The sequence below is a fragment of the Cryphonectria parasitica genome (genome assembly GCF_011745365.1).
Source record: "Cryphonectria parasitica EP155 unplaced genomic scaffold M406scaffold_3, whole genome shotgun sequence".
NCBI classification, from domain to species: Eukaryota; Fungi; Ascomycota; class Sordariomycetes; order Diaporthales; family Cryphonectriaceae; genus Cryphonectria; species Cryphonectria parasitica.
This window is the reverse complement of record NW_024468911.1, coordinates 4899738-4914029: the sequence shown is the minus strand read 5'-3', so window position 1 is coordinate 4914029 and position 14292 is coordinate 4899738. Positions and strand designations below refer to the sequence as shown.

Below are 14292 nucleotides of genomic sequence, written 5' to 3'. Positions count from 1 at the left end.
GGTACAGTCGGTGTAGATTTCATAATTATTATCTGAATATTGTACATTCAAATCACAGCACAATGGGGTGGCCGACTCATCTGTTGATAATTGTTGTAACTGTGTGGTTTCCCAGAAACGCTTACTGTTCCACGCATTTTGACAATGAAGAACATGCACATTTGCCCATCCAAACCAACATGCCTTTCCCCTCTCCAGAACGCTCAGAGACCTTGTTCCGACTTCACGATGCACACACACCAGCAGCACCCAGCCAACTCCTCGGCGACTCTGCTGCCCTCGAAAAGCGACAGTCCTCCCCAGACTGTGGCCCCTCCGCCAACGGCGCCAGCTGCACCAACAACCAATGCTGCTCGCAGTTTGGCTACTGCGGCACAGGCGACATCTACTGCTCCCCCGCAGACGGGTGCCAGCCCGCCTACGGAGCATGCGAGGGCTCATCCACTTCCACCACCACGACCTCGACGTCCTCCTCCTCCTCCTCCTCCTCCTCCTCCTCCTCCTCCTCTTCCAGCACCACCACCAGCACGTCGCCGTCTCCCTCCGGTACACTGACCGTCTCGACCAACGGAATGTGCGGCAACTCAACCACCTGCGCCGGGTTCAGCGGCGGGCAGTGCTGCTCCGAGTACTGGTACTGCGGCGACGGGGCTGCGTGGTGCGGGACGGGGTGTAACTCGGCCTTTGGGATCTGCGGGTCTTCCAACACCACATCTACTTCCTCGACGACGACGATTACAACGACAACAACAGTAGCAACAACATCGACCACCTCGAGCACGAGTTCGACTTCTCCGCTTCCGCCAGGGCAGACTGCGACCACTGACGGCACGTGCGGGAATGGGAAGTCTTGTTTGGGCTGGTCGGGTGGACAATGCTGCTCGCAGTATGGATATTGTGGGAATTCAAGCCTGTACTGCTCGTCTATTGCCGGGTGTCAGCCCAATTTTGGGATTTGTAGTCCTAGTTGAGTAGACTTGGTCTTGCTGTGGCGCCGTTCCCAGGTGCTACTGTGATAGTGTCGGAGGCGGAGCTGTGGGAAAGGTAGCCTGGACGATGTTGAATAGGCAATTCATGTACTTGCTTCTGGATCTTAGCTTGACTTCTGCAGCAGATGCTAATCTACTGCAAGTATTACTCTATGATTCTGGCTGGAATTTCATTACATCAAGAAATGATGTGCCTGGAGATTTACAATGAATTCAGAAGACCTGAGCATGTGTCACGGAAAGGGTAAGATGACAAGGCCTACTCAGGTCGTGGTAAAAGAACACCTGAAATCTGTGGCTTGGCTGAAGAATGGAGTAAGACTAGTCGACGAAGCCTCTAGCATTCGAATCTATGTAGCTTGACTAGTCACGCAGCAAAGATCGCAGAGAATTAGAATGCATGTTCAGGAGACAATTTCGTAATCATTATCGAACGTGGATGAGATTGGATATCAAAAAGGTGGCGAATATAAAGTAGTAGTAGGAGGAGTACTTCAAAATGAATCGACCTCAGCCATCCCATTGACCTCGTCAAGCCCCTCTAAACAGTCTTTCTCGTGTGAACCAATACTCTAGTCGTAATGTCCTCCCAACCTCTCAAAGTTGAGGAAGCAGTAGCGAGCAGCAAGGAAGAAAAGAAAAACATTGGGAACAAGCAAGCCAAGGCTGGTGAACAAATATTCAGCACAGGTCTCTTCTGTGCATACACAAACAAGTCTATGCGGCAGGAGTAATGTTCTCCTCCTCCCTAACGTGGGCGCGGCCGTCCTTCTCGGCGACGTGGTGGGCACCGCTCTGGGCCTCGGGGATACCCAGCATCTGGGCGCCCTTGTCGACGTGGTTGGCACCACCAAAGAGCACATCGATCTCCTCAAGTGGCACCTGCTTGGTCTCGGGGATGAGGAAGTAGACAAAGATGGCAAGGAGGATATTGACGGCCATGAAGAAGAAGAAGCACTTGAAGCCCGTGTTCTTGAGGAACAGCGGGAAGAACTGGTTGAAGATGGCCTGGGCGACGTTCTGCGTCTGCGAGCACATGCCCACGGCCTGCGCGCGCACGTTCATGCTGAAGACCTCCGAGGTCCAGATCCAGGTCGTGGCGCCCCAGGTAGGCTTGTAGAAGAAGATGAAGAGGAAGAGGAGGAAGACGATGGCGATGCCCACGGGCTCGGACTTTTGTGTGGTGCCGGGAGTGGCAAGGCCGACGACGGCAACGATCAGCATGCAGGTGGCCATGCCCAGGGCGCCCACGATGAACATCCAGCGGCGCCCAAAGCGGTCGACGGTCCAGGTGGCGTTCAGGGTGAAGAGGATGCCAAAGGTGGCGTTGAGGGCGTTGATCAGGTTGATAGTGGAGCTCGAGGTCCAGACCTTCTTGTAGATCTCGGTCGAGAACGAGTTCAGCGAGCCCTGGCCGGTGAGCTGCTGGCCGATGTTGAGGACAAAGGCAAGGTAGAGCCGCTTGCGGACCGAAGGATCCTTGAACAGCGCGGAATAGCTGGAGCTGATGGCCTCCTTCTCGTACTCGAGAGCCTCGCGGATGACAGTAATCTCCTCCTCGATCTCGGCCTCTGTCTCACGGATGCGCTGGAGGGACTTGCGCGCGGCCTCGAGGTTGCCCTTCTTCTGGATGTACCACCGAGGCGTCTCGGGCATGAAGGGGAGCAGGACAATGATGATGAGGGGAACGAGGATCTGGAAGATGACAACCATCTTCCAGTCCCACTCTCCCAGCTTCGCCTTGTGCAGGCTGCAGGCATAGTTGATCCAGTAGGCAATGAAAGAACCGACAGAGTAGAAGGTCTGCCAGAAAGCCATGATGAATCCACGGATCTCGGGCGGTGCCATCTCGCCAATGTAGACAGGGCCGGCAGCTAATTACGTACAAACAGGAACTTGGTCAGCAATGCATGGGAATACAAAAAGGTCAATCGATGGATGGTTTGATTGCTGTTCACTTACTCAAAGCCATGCCTTGTCCAAACCCGACAAAGAAGCGACCGGCCATGAAGCAGGCGAGGTTGCCCTTAGGCGCAAAGGTCTGCATCATAGTGGCGAAGATAGTGAAAAAACAACCCAGGCCCATGCCCAGGCGACGTCCACCAAAATCAGCCTATTATTTGTATTACGATGATTAGCTGCTGCACGAGTTATAATAGCGTTATATATTGTGCACAAAACCGAGGGGAAGCGAAGAGGGCACTTACGACGGGGCCGCCAACAAACCAGCCAGATATGATGGCGCCAATGGAGTAGATGGTGTTGATGAGACCAAGTATATATACGCTGTCCTGTAGATGGAGAATAGAAAGAAGGTCAGTAAGGGGCGGCCTCCATATTGTTTGTACTTGTTTGGACGCCAGAAGAGAGACAACATACGATTGTCAACCCAAACCATGCCAGCCAGTTGTCTGAGCCTTGAACCGAGTTATATGTCGACGCATCGTATCCGTAAAGCACCATGCACATCGCCGCAATGATGGAGATGTACCTAGTCACAACAAATATTTAGCAAATCAATCATAGCCAAAAGGGGCCTGAGGGCCTGGTGCTTTTCTACACCACGAAAAAGCTTACCAGTTGTACGCCCGCGTTGAGGACACCATCTTGACCGTGGCTGCAGGCGGTGAGCCGACCCTGTGTGCTGGGAGAAATGGGGAGTAAAGACACACAAACTTCCAGGCAGAACCCAAGGGCGGGAACCAACACAAGCAATAGGAGAAGGAATTCCGTAGGGCGCGTCAAAGAGAAGTAGAGAAAAAGAAAAAGAAAAGGGGGAAAGGAAGGAAAGGACTGGTGTGTGAAGGCTGGCCAAGCCTTTTATCTAAGAGAAACTCAATATGGAGGGAATGAGTGCTCCTCTTTCCTCCTCCTAAGACGCGGTCAGGCGGACGGATAAGACATAGTTCTCTTTATCGAGGAGCTCTTTCTCAATTATCTCGACATCCCTGTCAGCGCATGCATGGATGGATGCACGCTCGCTCACCTCCTGAAAGGTGAACGAACCCAGGTCGACATGGTCCCCAATTTTCTGGTGCGGCGGCGACCATTCACGGTGGTGGTCTGGCACGAGGGGGGGTTGCCAGGATGCCACATGCAGGCCATGCCAGATGGGGGACCGTTCATACTCTTGTCGAGGGCACATAATCCGAACCCTTGGGGCTGGTTGAAGGTGTGGCCCTTGAATACGACGATGAGAACCCCAGATTCTGCTTTTCCCCAGTCTCCTCCCCCTCCCTCCACCCCGCTTCTTGTTCCTGAAATCACTGCTTACCCCGTGGAGAGAGCGCGCTGGTGAGATTTCATTAGATTCCCACCCTTGGCCCTTGGAGCAAGTCCAATAGAATGAGGCTTTGTTTCCCCGGTCAAGTCTTCCCATGGGGCTGGGCGCGGCCTGGAGGCGGCGTCTGCGGAGAAACTGGCAGGGGTGAAAATCCACCAATGACAAGAGTCGTCCGTATACATACGGGCCGCCTCGAACGTATCGGCTCGCTGCCAGACGGGCCTAGGCTCTCGGCCCCTACGGGGCAGCAAGCAGTGAGACGTTGGTTTGGTTTTTGCCCATGTCGAAAGAAGATGCAAGAAGAACAAGATATGCAAGACATGGACCGCATGTCTACAATCTCGCTGGGTCTAGACACCTGCAGAAAGTGTTCCAGTGACACATGACAGACGCGAGGATGAGGGGATGGATGGGTGGGTGGGTGGTAGGGTCCCGTCGAGGTTTGCTACACATGTTTCCTGCAATTAACGGGAAGAAGTTCACTGTTGTCTGCCACAAGAACTCCTCGCATACCATATCGAGAGAGAGAAAGAGAGGCATTCGTAAGCCACGAGCCAAAGCATGCTGGAAGCCAGGCAACGAAATACTGTAGTACGTGGCAGAACCTGCATATTGCATACAGACAGAGTGCGGGAACCATTCTGCAGTACCTATGTTGCAGAGGTTACCTGCCTTCCCAGTCGAATCGTTGTCGTCGATGTAAGATCTTGCTACTTCCTCCAGCCGCGGAATGGATGGAGCCAGTGGGCCACCCGAGCGCCATGGCGGAGGAAGCGGGACGAATCTCGCTCTTCTTGCCCGAGGAAGAACATAATGGCGAGGTGTTTACATTCTTGTTGTTTGGGTGGAAACCTTTGCATCCCGCTGCCGTTCGTTGGCACGACACAACAGCACCCTTCGGGCCGTCCACACAGGAGAAGCGGCTCATGTCCGCTGCCTGTGCTGCAGCAGGGAGAGAAGTGTGGCACCCAACAACCAGCATTCTCGCATCGTCGTGGATGGGTAGCCCAAAGTTTGCAACAAGCTGGTTCCCATACCCGTCGTCGTACGCAAGGCTCCAGCGAATGATTCATCTATCCGGCCTAGTGGCTGGCCACAAATGTTCCATGCCGTCGCAAAAGAGAGAACTCAGTTTCCGCCTTCTGCGTGCCTCATGACAGGGCAAGTAGCTTCAGCTGGCAAGAGCTGACAGGAACCCTCCCTCTCCAAGAGGAGAAGCAACGCGTACCAGCTTGTGACCACATGGCTGTCCCTCGTCCTCGTCATCCTCGTCCTCATCCTCTTCCTGGCATCCCAACACCACACACACCTCGGCTCCAGGGTGGGTTGCTTTCAGTAGTAGAGAGAGGCTGAATAAGACAAGGGTAAGTTATGCAGTGAACGTGTCGTCTTCTCTCTGCTGCGTGTTCCCCTTCCCCCCACCCTTCCCTCCTCTTTCGATCCCAACAGACTGGGTCGAGACGGACGATGTCACGCTGATCCAGCGACTTTGTTGGACATCCTTTTGGGCCCTTGGCATCGAGTGTGTGTGACCATATACATTAGTATTGGGTAGCCGATACACCGTAGATGGCTAGAGTCGAATCGTCCAGAGCTTCGAAGGATCGCTGGTCGAACTTCGGGGTCGCCAAGAAGGAGAAATGTTCCATCAATGGGAAGGCGGCGTGGGGAGAGAAGAGGTTGCCGACTAAATTCCTGCCGAGAAAACGAGCCGTTTACAGTGGCTTTTCACTGGTCTAACGCTGACAGACATGCGATCCTAGTTAGCTCTAGCGGTGCTGTGAGACTTCTCAGCAGTGGGCCCCACGTCCCCGTGGCTTGGCCCTAAATGCCCTACACCCCCTAAATGCACCCCTAAGGGAAACCTGGGGTAGCCTCTGGCCATCATAGACTATAGTGTACGTACTGTAGACCCTCAATTCTGACCAACAGAAGAAAAACAAACAGGGTCGCAAGCATGCATACCAAGTGTACTTGCATTGCTTGTCACATGCATAGTACCGCTCGAAACCGGAAAATTTGCTGAATTGGTCCAGTCATGCTTCCTGGTTCTCTGGTTCTTGTGTTTTTGTTTCTCCAGCTTCTTCGGGGGCAGTCAAGCTTGGCTCACATATTATTATGGGTTATGTAATTAGAAGCAATATGATTCTTCTTCTTTTCATGGAAAAATATCGGCGTGGCTACTTGATTCCTGTGTAGTCAGGATTGACGCGAAATCTTAGCCCCTGGAGAGAGAGAACTTCAGCTCGAGAGCAATCACTTGAGGATGTTGCATACTCCTCCCCTATGTCCCTTTTTTTACCGTCTTTTTTTTCTTCTTTCCTTCTTCTTCTCTCTTCCGTCTCTGTGACATGTCCCTGATCTTCATTCCTCCTGCTCCTTACAACCATAAAGAGTCTCACCAGCCTTGTGCATGCATCAGGCTCCAGTCCATCGTCGTCCAGAAATCGTCCATGTCAATGTCGATCAGGACGTTCCCTGCCAGATCAGAGCTCTCTCCGCGATACGACTCCGAAGGATCCTGACCACCATCACCACCACCACCAGAGCTGCCACTTATTAACGCGAAGTCTTCTTGTGCGGCCAAAAGTGATGACTTGTTGCTGTTGTTGGTGTCAATGTTCATGATGTTGACATCCACAACACCGGCGCTGTTAACATGGCGCCCATTATCCATTTGTCCCTGGCCCATCATCTGATTCTTCTGCTGCAACCTGTCTCGAATATCCGACACGAGCAGCGGAGGCGTCATCATCTCCTTCTTCTCCCTATGTGTGTTCTCATAAGCGCCCCAGGCTTCGAGGACGAGCCGCGAGAAGATAGAAAACGCTCCCTTGGCCTCTGACCTGGGCATGATGGCACGCAAAGCCGCCCGGGCCTCCCAGTTCTCGCTCATCACGCGCCAGGCTTCGTCGGACTGCGTCTCTGCAGGTCGCCTCCTAAGGTGGTGCAGGATGTAAAAATACGCCAGGATGGGGACGCAGAAATCAACCAGCCAGAGGAAGCCCTGTGTCAGGCGGGAGGTTCTGAGCTTCGTATCGCACTCGAGCATCTTCACTGCATGAGCGAGGGCTGTCAGACGCTGGGTCTCTGTCTGCTGAGAAGGGTTGATCGCGTGTCTTGAGTAGTGTTCCAGCAGGCGGTGCCTGGCCATGTAGCCACGTGCTGTCCAGACTGTCATGAAATGCAGCGGCTGGTTGAGGTCGCAACGTGCCAAGTAACGTCCCTCGATGTCCTTCTCCAGTGACATGAAAGTACTGTGTCCTTGCATCCTATGAAGATTATTTTTCTCGCTTTTCGGATGGGCCAAAGCCTTCAATGCTGGGTTGACGAAATCTAGATGAAAGGAGGAATGACGAATACTATCCGCCATTTCACTGAGAACGACAACGAAAAGGGCCTCGGTGGGTCTCCCATGAACGGCTGATGAGACTATCGAGCCTGACTGCATCTCAAAGTCGCTGGCGTTCGCGGGTCTCTTGCAGTCCCAAGTAGGAATCAGCGTGGTCGTTCCGTATTCGGTCATTTCGCAGATGCGCTGGTCAAAGACGACTAGGGACCACCACAATCTTCGGCGCATCTCTGCCTCAAGGGCATCGTATCCAGAATTGATGGACTCGTCATGCAAGCCCATGCGTTGCGCCGTGCGAAGGACAGTAGATATAGCCGGTGCTATAGAACGAGGATCGCTTTGCGGTCGAACAGATACCTGGACGATTGTCTTGCTCAGTACATACGCAGATCCCTCTATGATAATCAAATACACAGTCATGGCTTTTGTGATTCATCACGTTGATTCATGCCTGTTAAGTACTTACCAAATAGAGGTAAGACGCAACCAGGGCGTCGAGGTTCTCGCAGCGCCAAAATCTGCACCTCCTCAATGCTTGTCGACAGGCTGGCTGATAGCTTTCCAAGAGTTCTCTCCTCGACGAGCCAAAGAGAGAACGGCACTTGTCATCCGAGAGACTCATGATGGACATGCAGCAGATGCTTAAGACCAGAGCTTCGAAAGCAGGATTGATTCTTTCACCCTGGCTCGCCGCATCGATAATGCGAGCTTGTAGTGTCGGTGAGTGCGTGACTCGGAGCAGCGGACTGACGTTCTCGAGATAAATTTGCCACATCCTGAAGACTTGACTCTGCTCCGAGTGCAAAGCAGGTAAATCACCAGCTGGCGGACATGGCCCAAAGAGGAGATGATCGTTACCGTCGTCGTCTACCTCAGGCGGACTGGGTTGGCCCGGCTCCTTCCTGGGACGGGTATTGTGAGCGTGGTTGTTGCTATCTCGACGCCTGTGGTGGTCATCTTTGCTTCTCTGCTCATCAATAATCATCTTCGCTCCTGGAAAGCTTTCGTTCCTGTCATCCTCCAAGTCTCGTCCCTGCGTATGAATCAGCAAAGTGTCACTCATACAAGCGCAATTGATCTCATTTATCGTACCATCTGTATCACAGCATGCCGGAAATTGCAGCAGCGACGGCTTGGTTGTTCGGCACCATCATCATCTAAACCTAAGAGCCGGCCTTCGTGCACTGCTGCACGTCTCGATCCAACAGCAGCCTCCGTGCTCGAGACATCCAGATCCCCACTGTCTATAATCTCAACATCATTCCCATCATCAGTCGATGAAACGAGCCCTGCAGTCACGCTAGGCAAAGTGACAGATGGATGTAAAGCCGTAAAATCAATCTTGTGCCGCCGAAGCAGCTCCTCAAATTGACGCAGCCTATTCAACAGTTCTCGCTCCGGGAATCGAGGGCGCCGCCGCCGGGGCCCGGACGGAGCCACGCAGTGCGTTCCCGACTTGACGCAGGCTGCGCAGGGGGACTTGCGGTCGCACTTAACCTTGCGCTGCTGGCACGAGCTACACGCGAGCAGCCGCCGCCGCTGCAGTTTCTGCTCCTCGGTTCCGCTGGGGGCTGGCGCTGGAGAAGATGCTGGTGTGACGATTTGTGTCTCCTTCTCGCTCATTGGCTGCGATGTGGGATTGGGCATTGCGAGCAGAGTAGAGGAGGAGCGAACGGATGCGAGCGAAAGAGATGGGTGATCAATAATCTAACAGACGGGGAAATCTCAGAGCCTGGCTTCTACTTGCTTGCCTTCTCTCTTTTCTTCGTTCTTCTTCAAGAAATTGGCCTCCAGTTGGTGGCTACGATGAGGAGGAGAGGACATAGGCCAGCCAGCTCGGATGATGGAAATCTCCAGGCGGGCGAGATCTGAAGCGTCGGTCTGGGCTAGTTCCCGAAGATGTGCCCCCAACCGGGTGTTAGTAAAGTCCGAAGACTATCATCCTCACGCCTTGTCGCAACATATCTTGTGCTTGTGCATCACGTCGTGCTTTTCTAACGCCCGTTCGATGCAAAAGAAATGTCTCTTCTTGGCCAAATTTGTGGGCTCTTCGCCTGTACCTTCGTTCTGGATCCTTTCATCTTCCCTGGTGATTAATAAATTAATAGATTATTCAAGAATTCTGGGTGGACTCTGGGAGAAGTTCCGATGTAATGGTTGTCAGAATTTTCTAATTACATCGGCCTCCTTGCTGAGGGCTGAAGAATGATTCAAAAAATTATATATATAGTTATCATTCTCACGGAGTTGTCAAACTTTTATGCGTTCTGCTCAAGGCATAAAAGCTTCGAGTACTAATTAACTTGCTGACTTTTTAGTAACCTCTCCTGCCCAGATCGAAGCACATCTCTGTCATTTATCTACATCAAAGAAGAAAACAACCGGGTTCGCTTCACTTGCAAACAGACTTGGTCTTCAGTTCCCGACCTGATTGTTCATCACACCTCGTCTCGTCACCATGACTTCGTTACAGTCGAACCACTTCGAGAAGATCCCAGATGGCTCAACCCCAGAGCCATCCCAGGCTGATGAGACCAGCACTCGTGCTGTCACCGCACAGGACATCAGTAAAAACAATATGGCCGCCGAAGAACAAAAGCTGTCTTCCCCCAAGATAGTACTGCTGCTGGCTGCGACTGTAATGAGCGTGTTTCTTCCTAGCCTGGACAGGACTGTTATCTCGACTGTACGAATAATTACACGTACCTTTGGTTTCAGTCTTGTTACCCTCCCCTCAGGACATTTCATTAATCAGTATTATATGAAGAGCATAAGCTGATCAATCACCACCTCTTGTTCATAGGCTATACCACAAATCACCAACGAATTCGACTCCCTCTCTGATGTTGGCTGGTACGGCAGTGCGTACCTGCTGACATTCTGCGCATGCCAACTGCTGTATGGCAAAATATATTCCTTCTTTCCGGTCAAAACAACTCTCCTGACCAGCATCCTCATCTTTGAGACCGCCTCTGCCCTCTGTGGAGCGGCACCCAGCTCGACAGCCTTCATCGTGGGCAGGGCAATTGCTGGGATAGGTGCAGCCGGCATCACAACTGGAGCAGTAAGTCAAATCCAGCCCTCCCTCTATCTTGACTTTAGACAGATCTCTGGTCTCCATGTCTGATACTAATACCGAACCTTTCAGATGGTCTCCATTGTCTTCATCGTCCCCCTCGAGAAGAGGCCTATAATCCAGGGCCTCATGGGTTCTGTCTTCGGCATTGCAACTATCATCGGGCCTCTTGTCGGCGGGGTCTTCACCTCGGACGTGACATGGCGGTGGTGCTTCTACCTCGACCTCCCCATCGGCGCAGTAGCCACAGCCGTCATCATTCCGTTCCTCCACGCAGCTGACCGGGACACTATGCATCTCCCGCTGCAGACGAAGCTCAAACAGCTCGACCTGCCAGGGACGCTCTTCTTCGTCCCTGGGATCGTCTGTCTCATACTGGCTCTCCAATGGGGTGGCCAGACCTACGCTGTAAGAGACAACAAGCCATTTGTACAATTGGGAAAACGCCGAGGCTAACATGACACAGTGGAGCAACGGGCGCATCGTAGCCCTCCTCACTCTGTCCGGCGTCCTCCTGGTTGCTTTCGCCGTGGTTCAGGCCAAGCTGCCCGCCACTGCAACACTGCCGCCACGCATTCTCAAGCAAAGGACCATCATCTCTACTGCCTTCTCTGGCGTCTGGCTGGGTGCTGGTAACTACATCTTCGGTGAGAAAACCAGAGGCGACCCCACATAAACGAAAGATTTCCCTCGTGGCTAACCTGCAGAACTGTAACCACAGTCTACTTCCTGCCCATCTGGTTCCAGTCCATCAAGGGCGTATCCGCACAAGATTCCGGCATCCGTCTACTCGCTCTGATGCTTCCCGTGGTGGTCGGCAGCATCTCGGGCGGCTTCATCAACGGGAAGATCGGGTACTACAACCCTCTCGCGCTGCTAGGGTCCTGCATCATGACTATCGGAGCTGGACTCCTCACGACCCTCCACACCGACACAAGCACGGGTCAGTGGATCGGCTACCAGCTCCTCTACGGCCTCGGCTACGGGTGGTCGTTTCAGGTGCCCAACCTAGCAACACAGGTTGTCCTGCCCAAGAAGGACATTCCCACAGGCCTGGCCTTCATGGTCTTCTCGCAGCTCCTGGGCTCGACGATCTTTGTGTCTGTGGGCGAGAATGTGTTAAGCACGCAGCTCCTCAAGCGGCTCTCCGGGGTGGCGGGGATCGATGCGTCCCTGATCACGACGAGCGGCGCGACGGGCCTGCTTGCCTCGGTCCCTGCGAGCCTGAGGGAGAAGGTGCTGGTGTCGTATAATGAGGCGCTGAGGGTGGTGTTTTTGATTGGGCTCGTGGTGTGCTGCTTGGCTGTTCTCGGGCTTGCTGCGATGGAGTGGAAGAGTGTGAAGCCGAAGGGTGGTGATGCGAAGCCGCAGGGGGCAGCAAGGGCTGAGGCGGGAGGAGAAGGTGGTTTGAAGGCGAGCGAGGAAGGGAAAGTGAACTAAGGAGGTGGGAAAGTCTCTCGAAAGGAGACATGCAGGCAGAGGGGAAGTTGCGTCAAGGTGGGATGCGTTTACACATAATTCGTTAGGACAGCTCCACACTCCTTGTTCCCTTTTCTCTCTTTACCTTTCTTTCTCTTTTGGTGTATATGTATGTGGGCAAATAGGTTATTTGGCGTTATACGATCAGATTGGATGGCTAGATATGAGAGAGAGAATTCCCAAGCAGAAATGGTCAGATCAGCAAGAGGAGATCAGCCAGGTGGTGTCACTCTGATCCTTCGGTTGATTATCATCACTCACGAGGTCTCTTCAGCACTGGTCCAGGCACAGTCCTGGTCTCCACACAGAGCCCGTTATTTCCCGTCATCGTTGGGCAGTGCCGCAATTTGGCTTGCTTGAGTACTAACTTTACCTAGTATTACTTTACATAGTAGGTGCTCACAGCAGTTTAAGAGATGTTGCTAAACTGGGGCCAAGAGGCGATGATTAGATCAGATGGAGGCGCGACTCGGAACTCTAAATACAATGCGACGAGGAGTGGTCTGATGGCGGACCCTCAGACAGGAGCTAGTTACCCCGTGTTGGAGGAAATGCCGCCTGGTTTTTGTCTCCTGACTGGTATGTAGTCTCGAGTCCAATGAGGGAAACTTTCGAAATAAGGGTTTTGCTGCATATTTAGGGCCATGACTGCCTCCTCCTCCCTTGCTTCCCAACGCGTCTCTAGGTTTCACTGCAGCCTTCCAGGGAAAAGTACAGTGTTCTTGACATAACCATCTTCGACTCGATGAGACTTCCCAGTCAATCGTCACGATGCCCGCCGGCAAGACCTCATCCCCGCCACCTTCCAGGCCCAGGACCATAGAAATCGTCACGCGCGGCGTCAAGAAGCCAAGCCCCATAGCCACAACAACCCTGATCGGCCTGCGCGCCCTCGACCCTTTTCTCCAGTACCAGATCCTCGCCCATGGCCTCGGCGCGGGCATCCTGGCCAGGCTGGGGCTCTCGACCATCCCGCTGAGCGCTACAATCATCACTGGTACGGGTATCAGGCTCATTGACCGGCTTGGCCTGCCTCTCGAACGCCTCATCCTCCTAGGGATGGCCGTCGGATCAGCAGCTGAGCAGATCATGTGGGCGACCTATCTGTCGCAGGAGCAGCTGCCCATGGAATCTGCATTTCTCGTCTCGGCCTGCAATACCTTTTGCAACAGCATCAACTCCCTCCTGCTCATCGCGTCTGCAACCTCTGCAGCGCTGTCGACTTGGCCGTTCACCATATCCCTGGTTGGTGGGAGGCGCCGCACGAGGATCTCACTCCCTGTCGCTGCCGGCGCGCTGCTATACGTAGCTGGCATGGCTCTGGAGAAGGTCGCAGAGTTCCAGCGCAAACAATTCAAAGACAGAGCCGAGAATAAGGGTAGGCTATGCCGCGAGGGCCTATGGGCCTGGGCAAGACATATCAACTACGGCGGGCACACGCTGTGGAGGGCAGGCTATGCGCTTGCTGCTGGTGGCTGGATCGCGGGTGCGGCAGCTGCCTCGCTTCAGGCCTGGTTCTTTGCGCGGAACGGGATGGTTTCCCTCGACTATTATATGTCGCGGAGGTATAAAGACCAGTGGGGTCGATACAAGGAGGATGTGCCGTGGAGGCTTCTCCCTGGCGTGTTCTGATCACAAAAAGAAGAGAATAGAACCAAGGCTGCGTGCGGTGTAGGGAAGAAAATGTCTGGCCTGGAATATCCACGAAATTGCATTATTGGCCTGCTGCAGCAGACGTGAGGCAGAAGGATAAATATAGCCACCGCGTATCTGAAGTGTTGCGCTGTAAGAGAGTCACAATATAAAAAAAGAAGAAGAACTAAAGTCATTGCCTCCAAGGGATTATTTGTTGAAAGATGGTTCGCATGTGATCATCAACCGCAGGCCGCCGAGTAATTATAGTACTGTGGCAGTAAGTACCTAAGTACTCGTTCACTATACCCCCTACGTCATAGTCCTGGTTGTCAAAAAGAATTTAGCGGGTCGCCTGCCATAAATCTGACGGCCGACGGGCGGCGCTTGCGTGCTGGGCCGGGTTTTGCGGGTTCGCTTCGGGATGTCAACTTCAAGAGATAACCACGATCCGCCTCCCTCCTCCTCCTCTCCTTCCTCC

The 14292-nt window shown here is 53.3% G+C and overlaps 5 protein-coding genes across 5 annotated transcripts; 3 read left to right on the top strand and 2 right to left on the bottom strand.

The window, feature by feature from the left end:
- Positions 1 to 179: 179 nt before the first annotated feature.
- M406DRAFT_70166 (carbohydrate-binding module family 18) lies at positions 180 to 826 on the top strand (the record flags this gene model as incomplete). The annotated part of the gene is made up of 2 exons (XM_040925318.1): positions 180 to 658; positions 754 to 826. 2 exons carry the CDS (start codon positions 180 to 182, stop codon positions 824 to 826), a joined length of 552 nt encoding a protein of 183 aa, XP_040779031.1.
- An 880-nt stretch (positions 827 to 1706) lies between these two features.
- M406DRAFT_338709 (general substrate transporter) lies at positions 1707 to 3595 on the bottom strand (the record flags this gene model as incomplete). The annotated part of the gene is made up of 5 exons (XM_040921374.1): positions 1707 to 2863; positions 2952 to 3102; positions 3197 to 3280; positions 3369 to 3480; positions 3567 to 3595. 5 exons carry the CDS (start codon positions 3593 to 3595, stop codon positions 1707 to 1709), a joined length of 1533 nt encoding a protein of 510 aa, XP_040779030.1.
- A 3075-nt stretch (positions 3596 to 6670) lies between these two features.
- Positions 6671 to 9271, bottom strand: M406DRAFT_338708 (uncharacterized protein; the record flags this gene model as incomplete). Its single annotated transcript, XM_040921373.1, has 4 exons — positions 6671 to 7981; positions 8091 to 8522; positions 8882 to 9163; positions 9224 to 9271. 4 exons carry the CDS (start codon positions 9269 to 9271, stop codon positions 6671 to 6673), a joined length of 2073 nt encoding a protein of 690 aa, XP_040779029.1.
- Positions 9272 to 10202: 931 nt separating this feature from the next.
- M406DRAFT_253357 (putative MFS aflatoxin efflux pump) lies at positions 10203 to 12140 on the top strand (the record flags this gene model as incomplete). The annotated part of the gene is made up of 5 exons (XM_040916896.1): positions 10203 to 10310; positions 10428 to 10688; positions 10773 to 11108; positions 11167 to 11347; positions 11422 to 12140. The coding sequence occupies 5 exons, from the start codon at positions 10203 to 10205 to the stop codon at positions 12138 to 12140; spliced, it is 1605 nt and encodes a 534-aa protein (XP_040779028.1).
- Positions 12141 to 12950: 810 nt separating this feature from the next.
- Positions 12951 to 14000, top strand: M406DRAFT_345766 (uncharacterized protein; the record flags this gene model as incomplete). Its single annotated transcript, XM_040922118.1, has 1 exon — positions 12951 to 14000. One exon carries the CDS (start codon positions 12951 to 12953, stop codon positions 13809 to 13811), a length of 861 nt encoding a protein of 286 aa, XP_040779027.1. The 3' UTR covers positions 13812 to 14000.
- Positions 14001 to 14292: the final 292 nt, after the last annotated feature.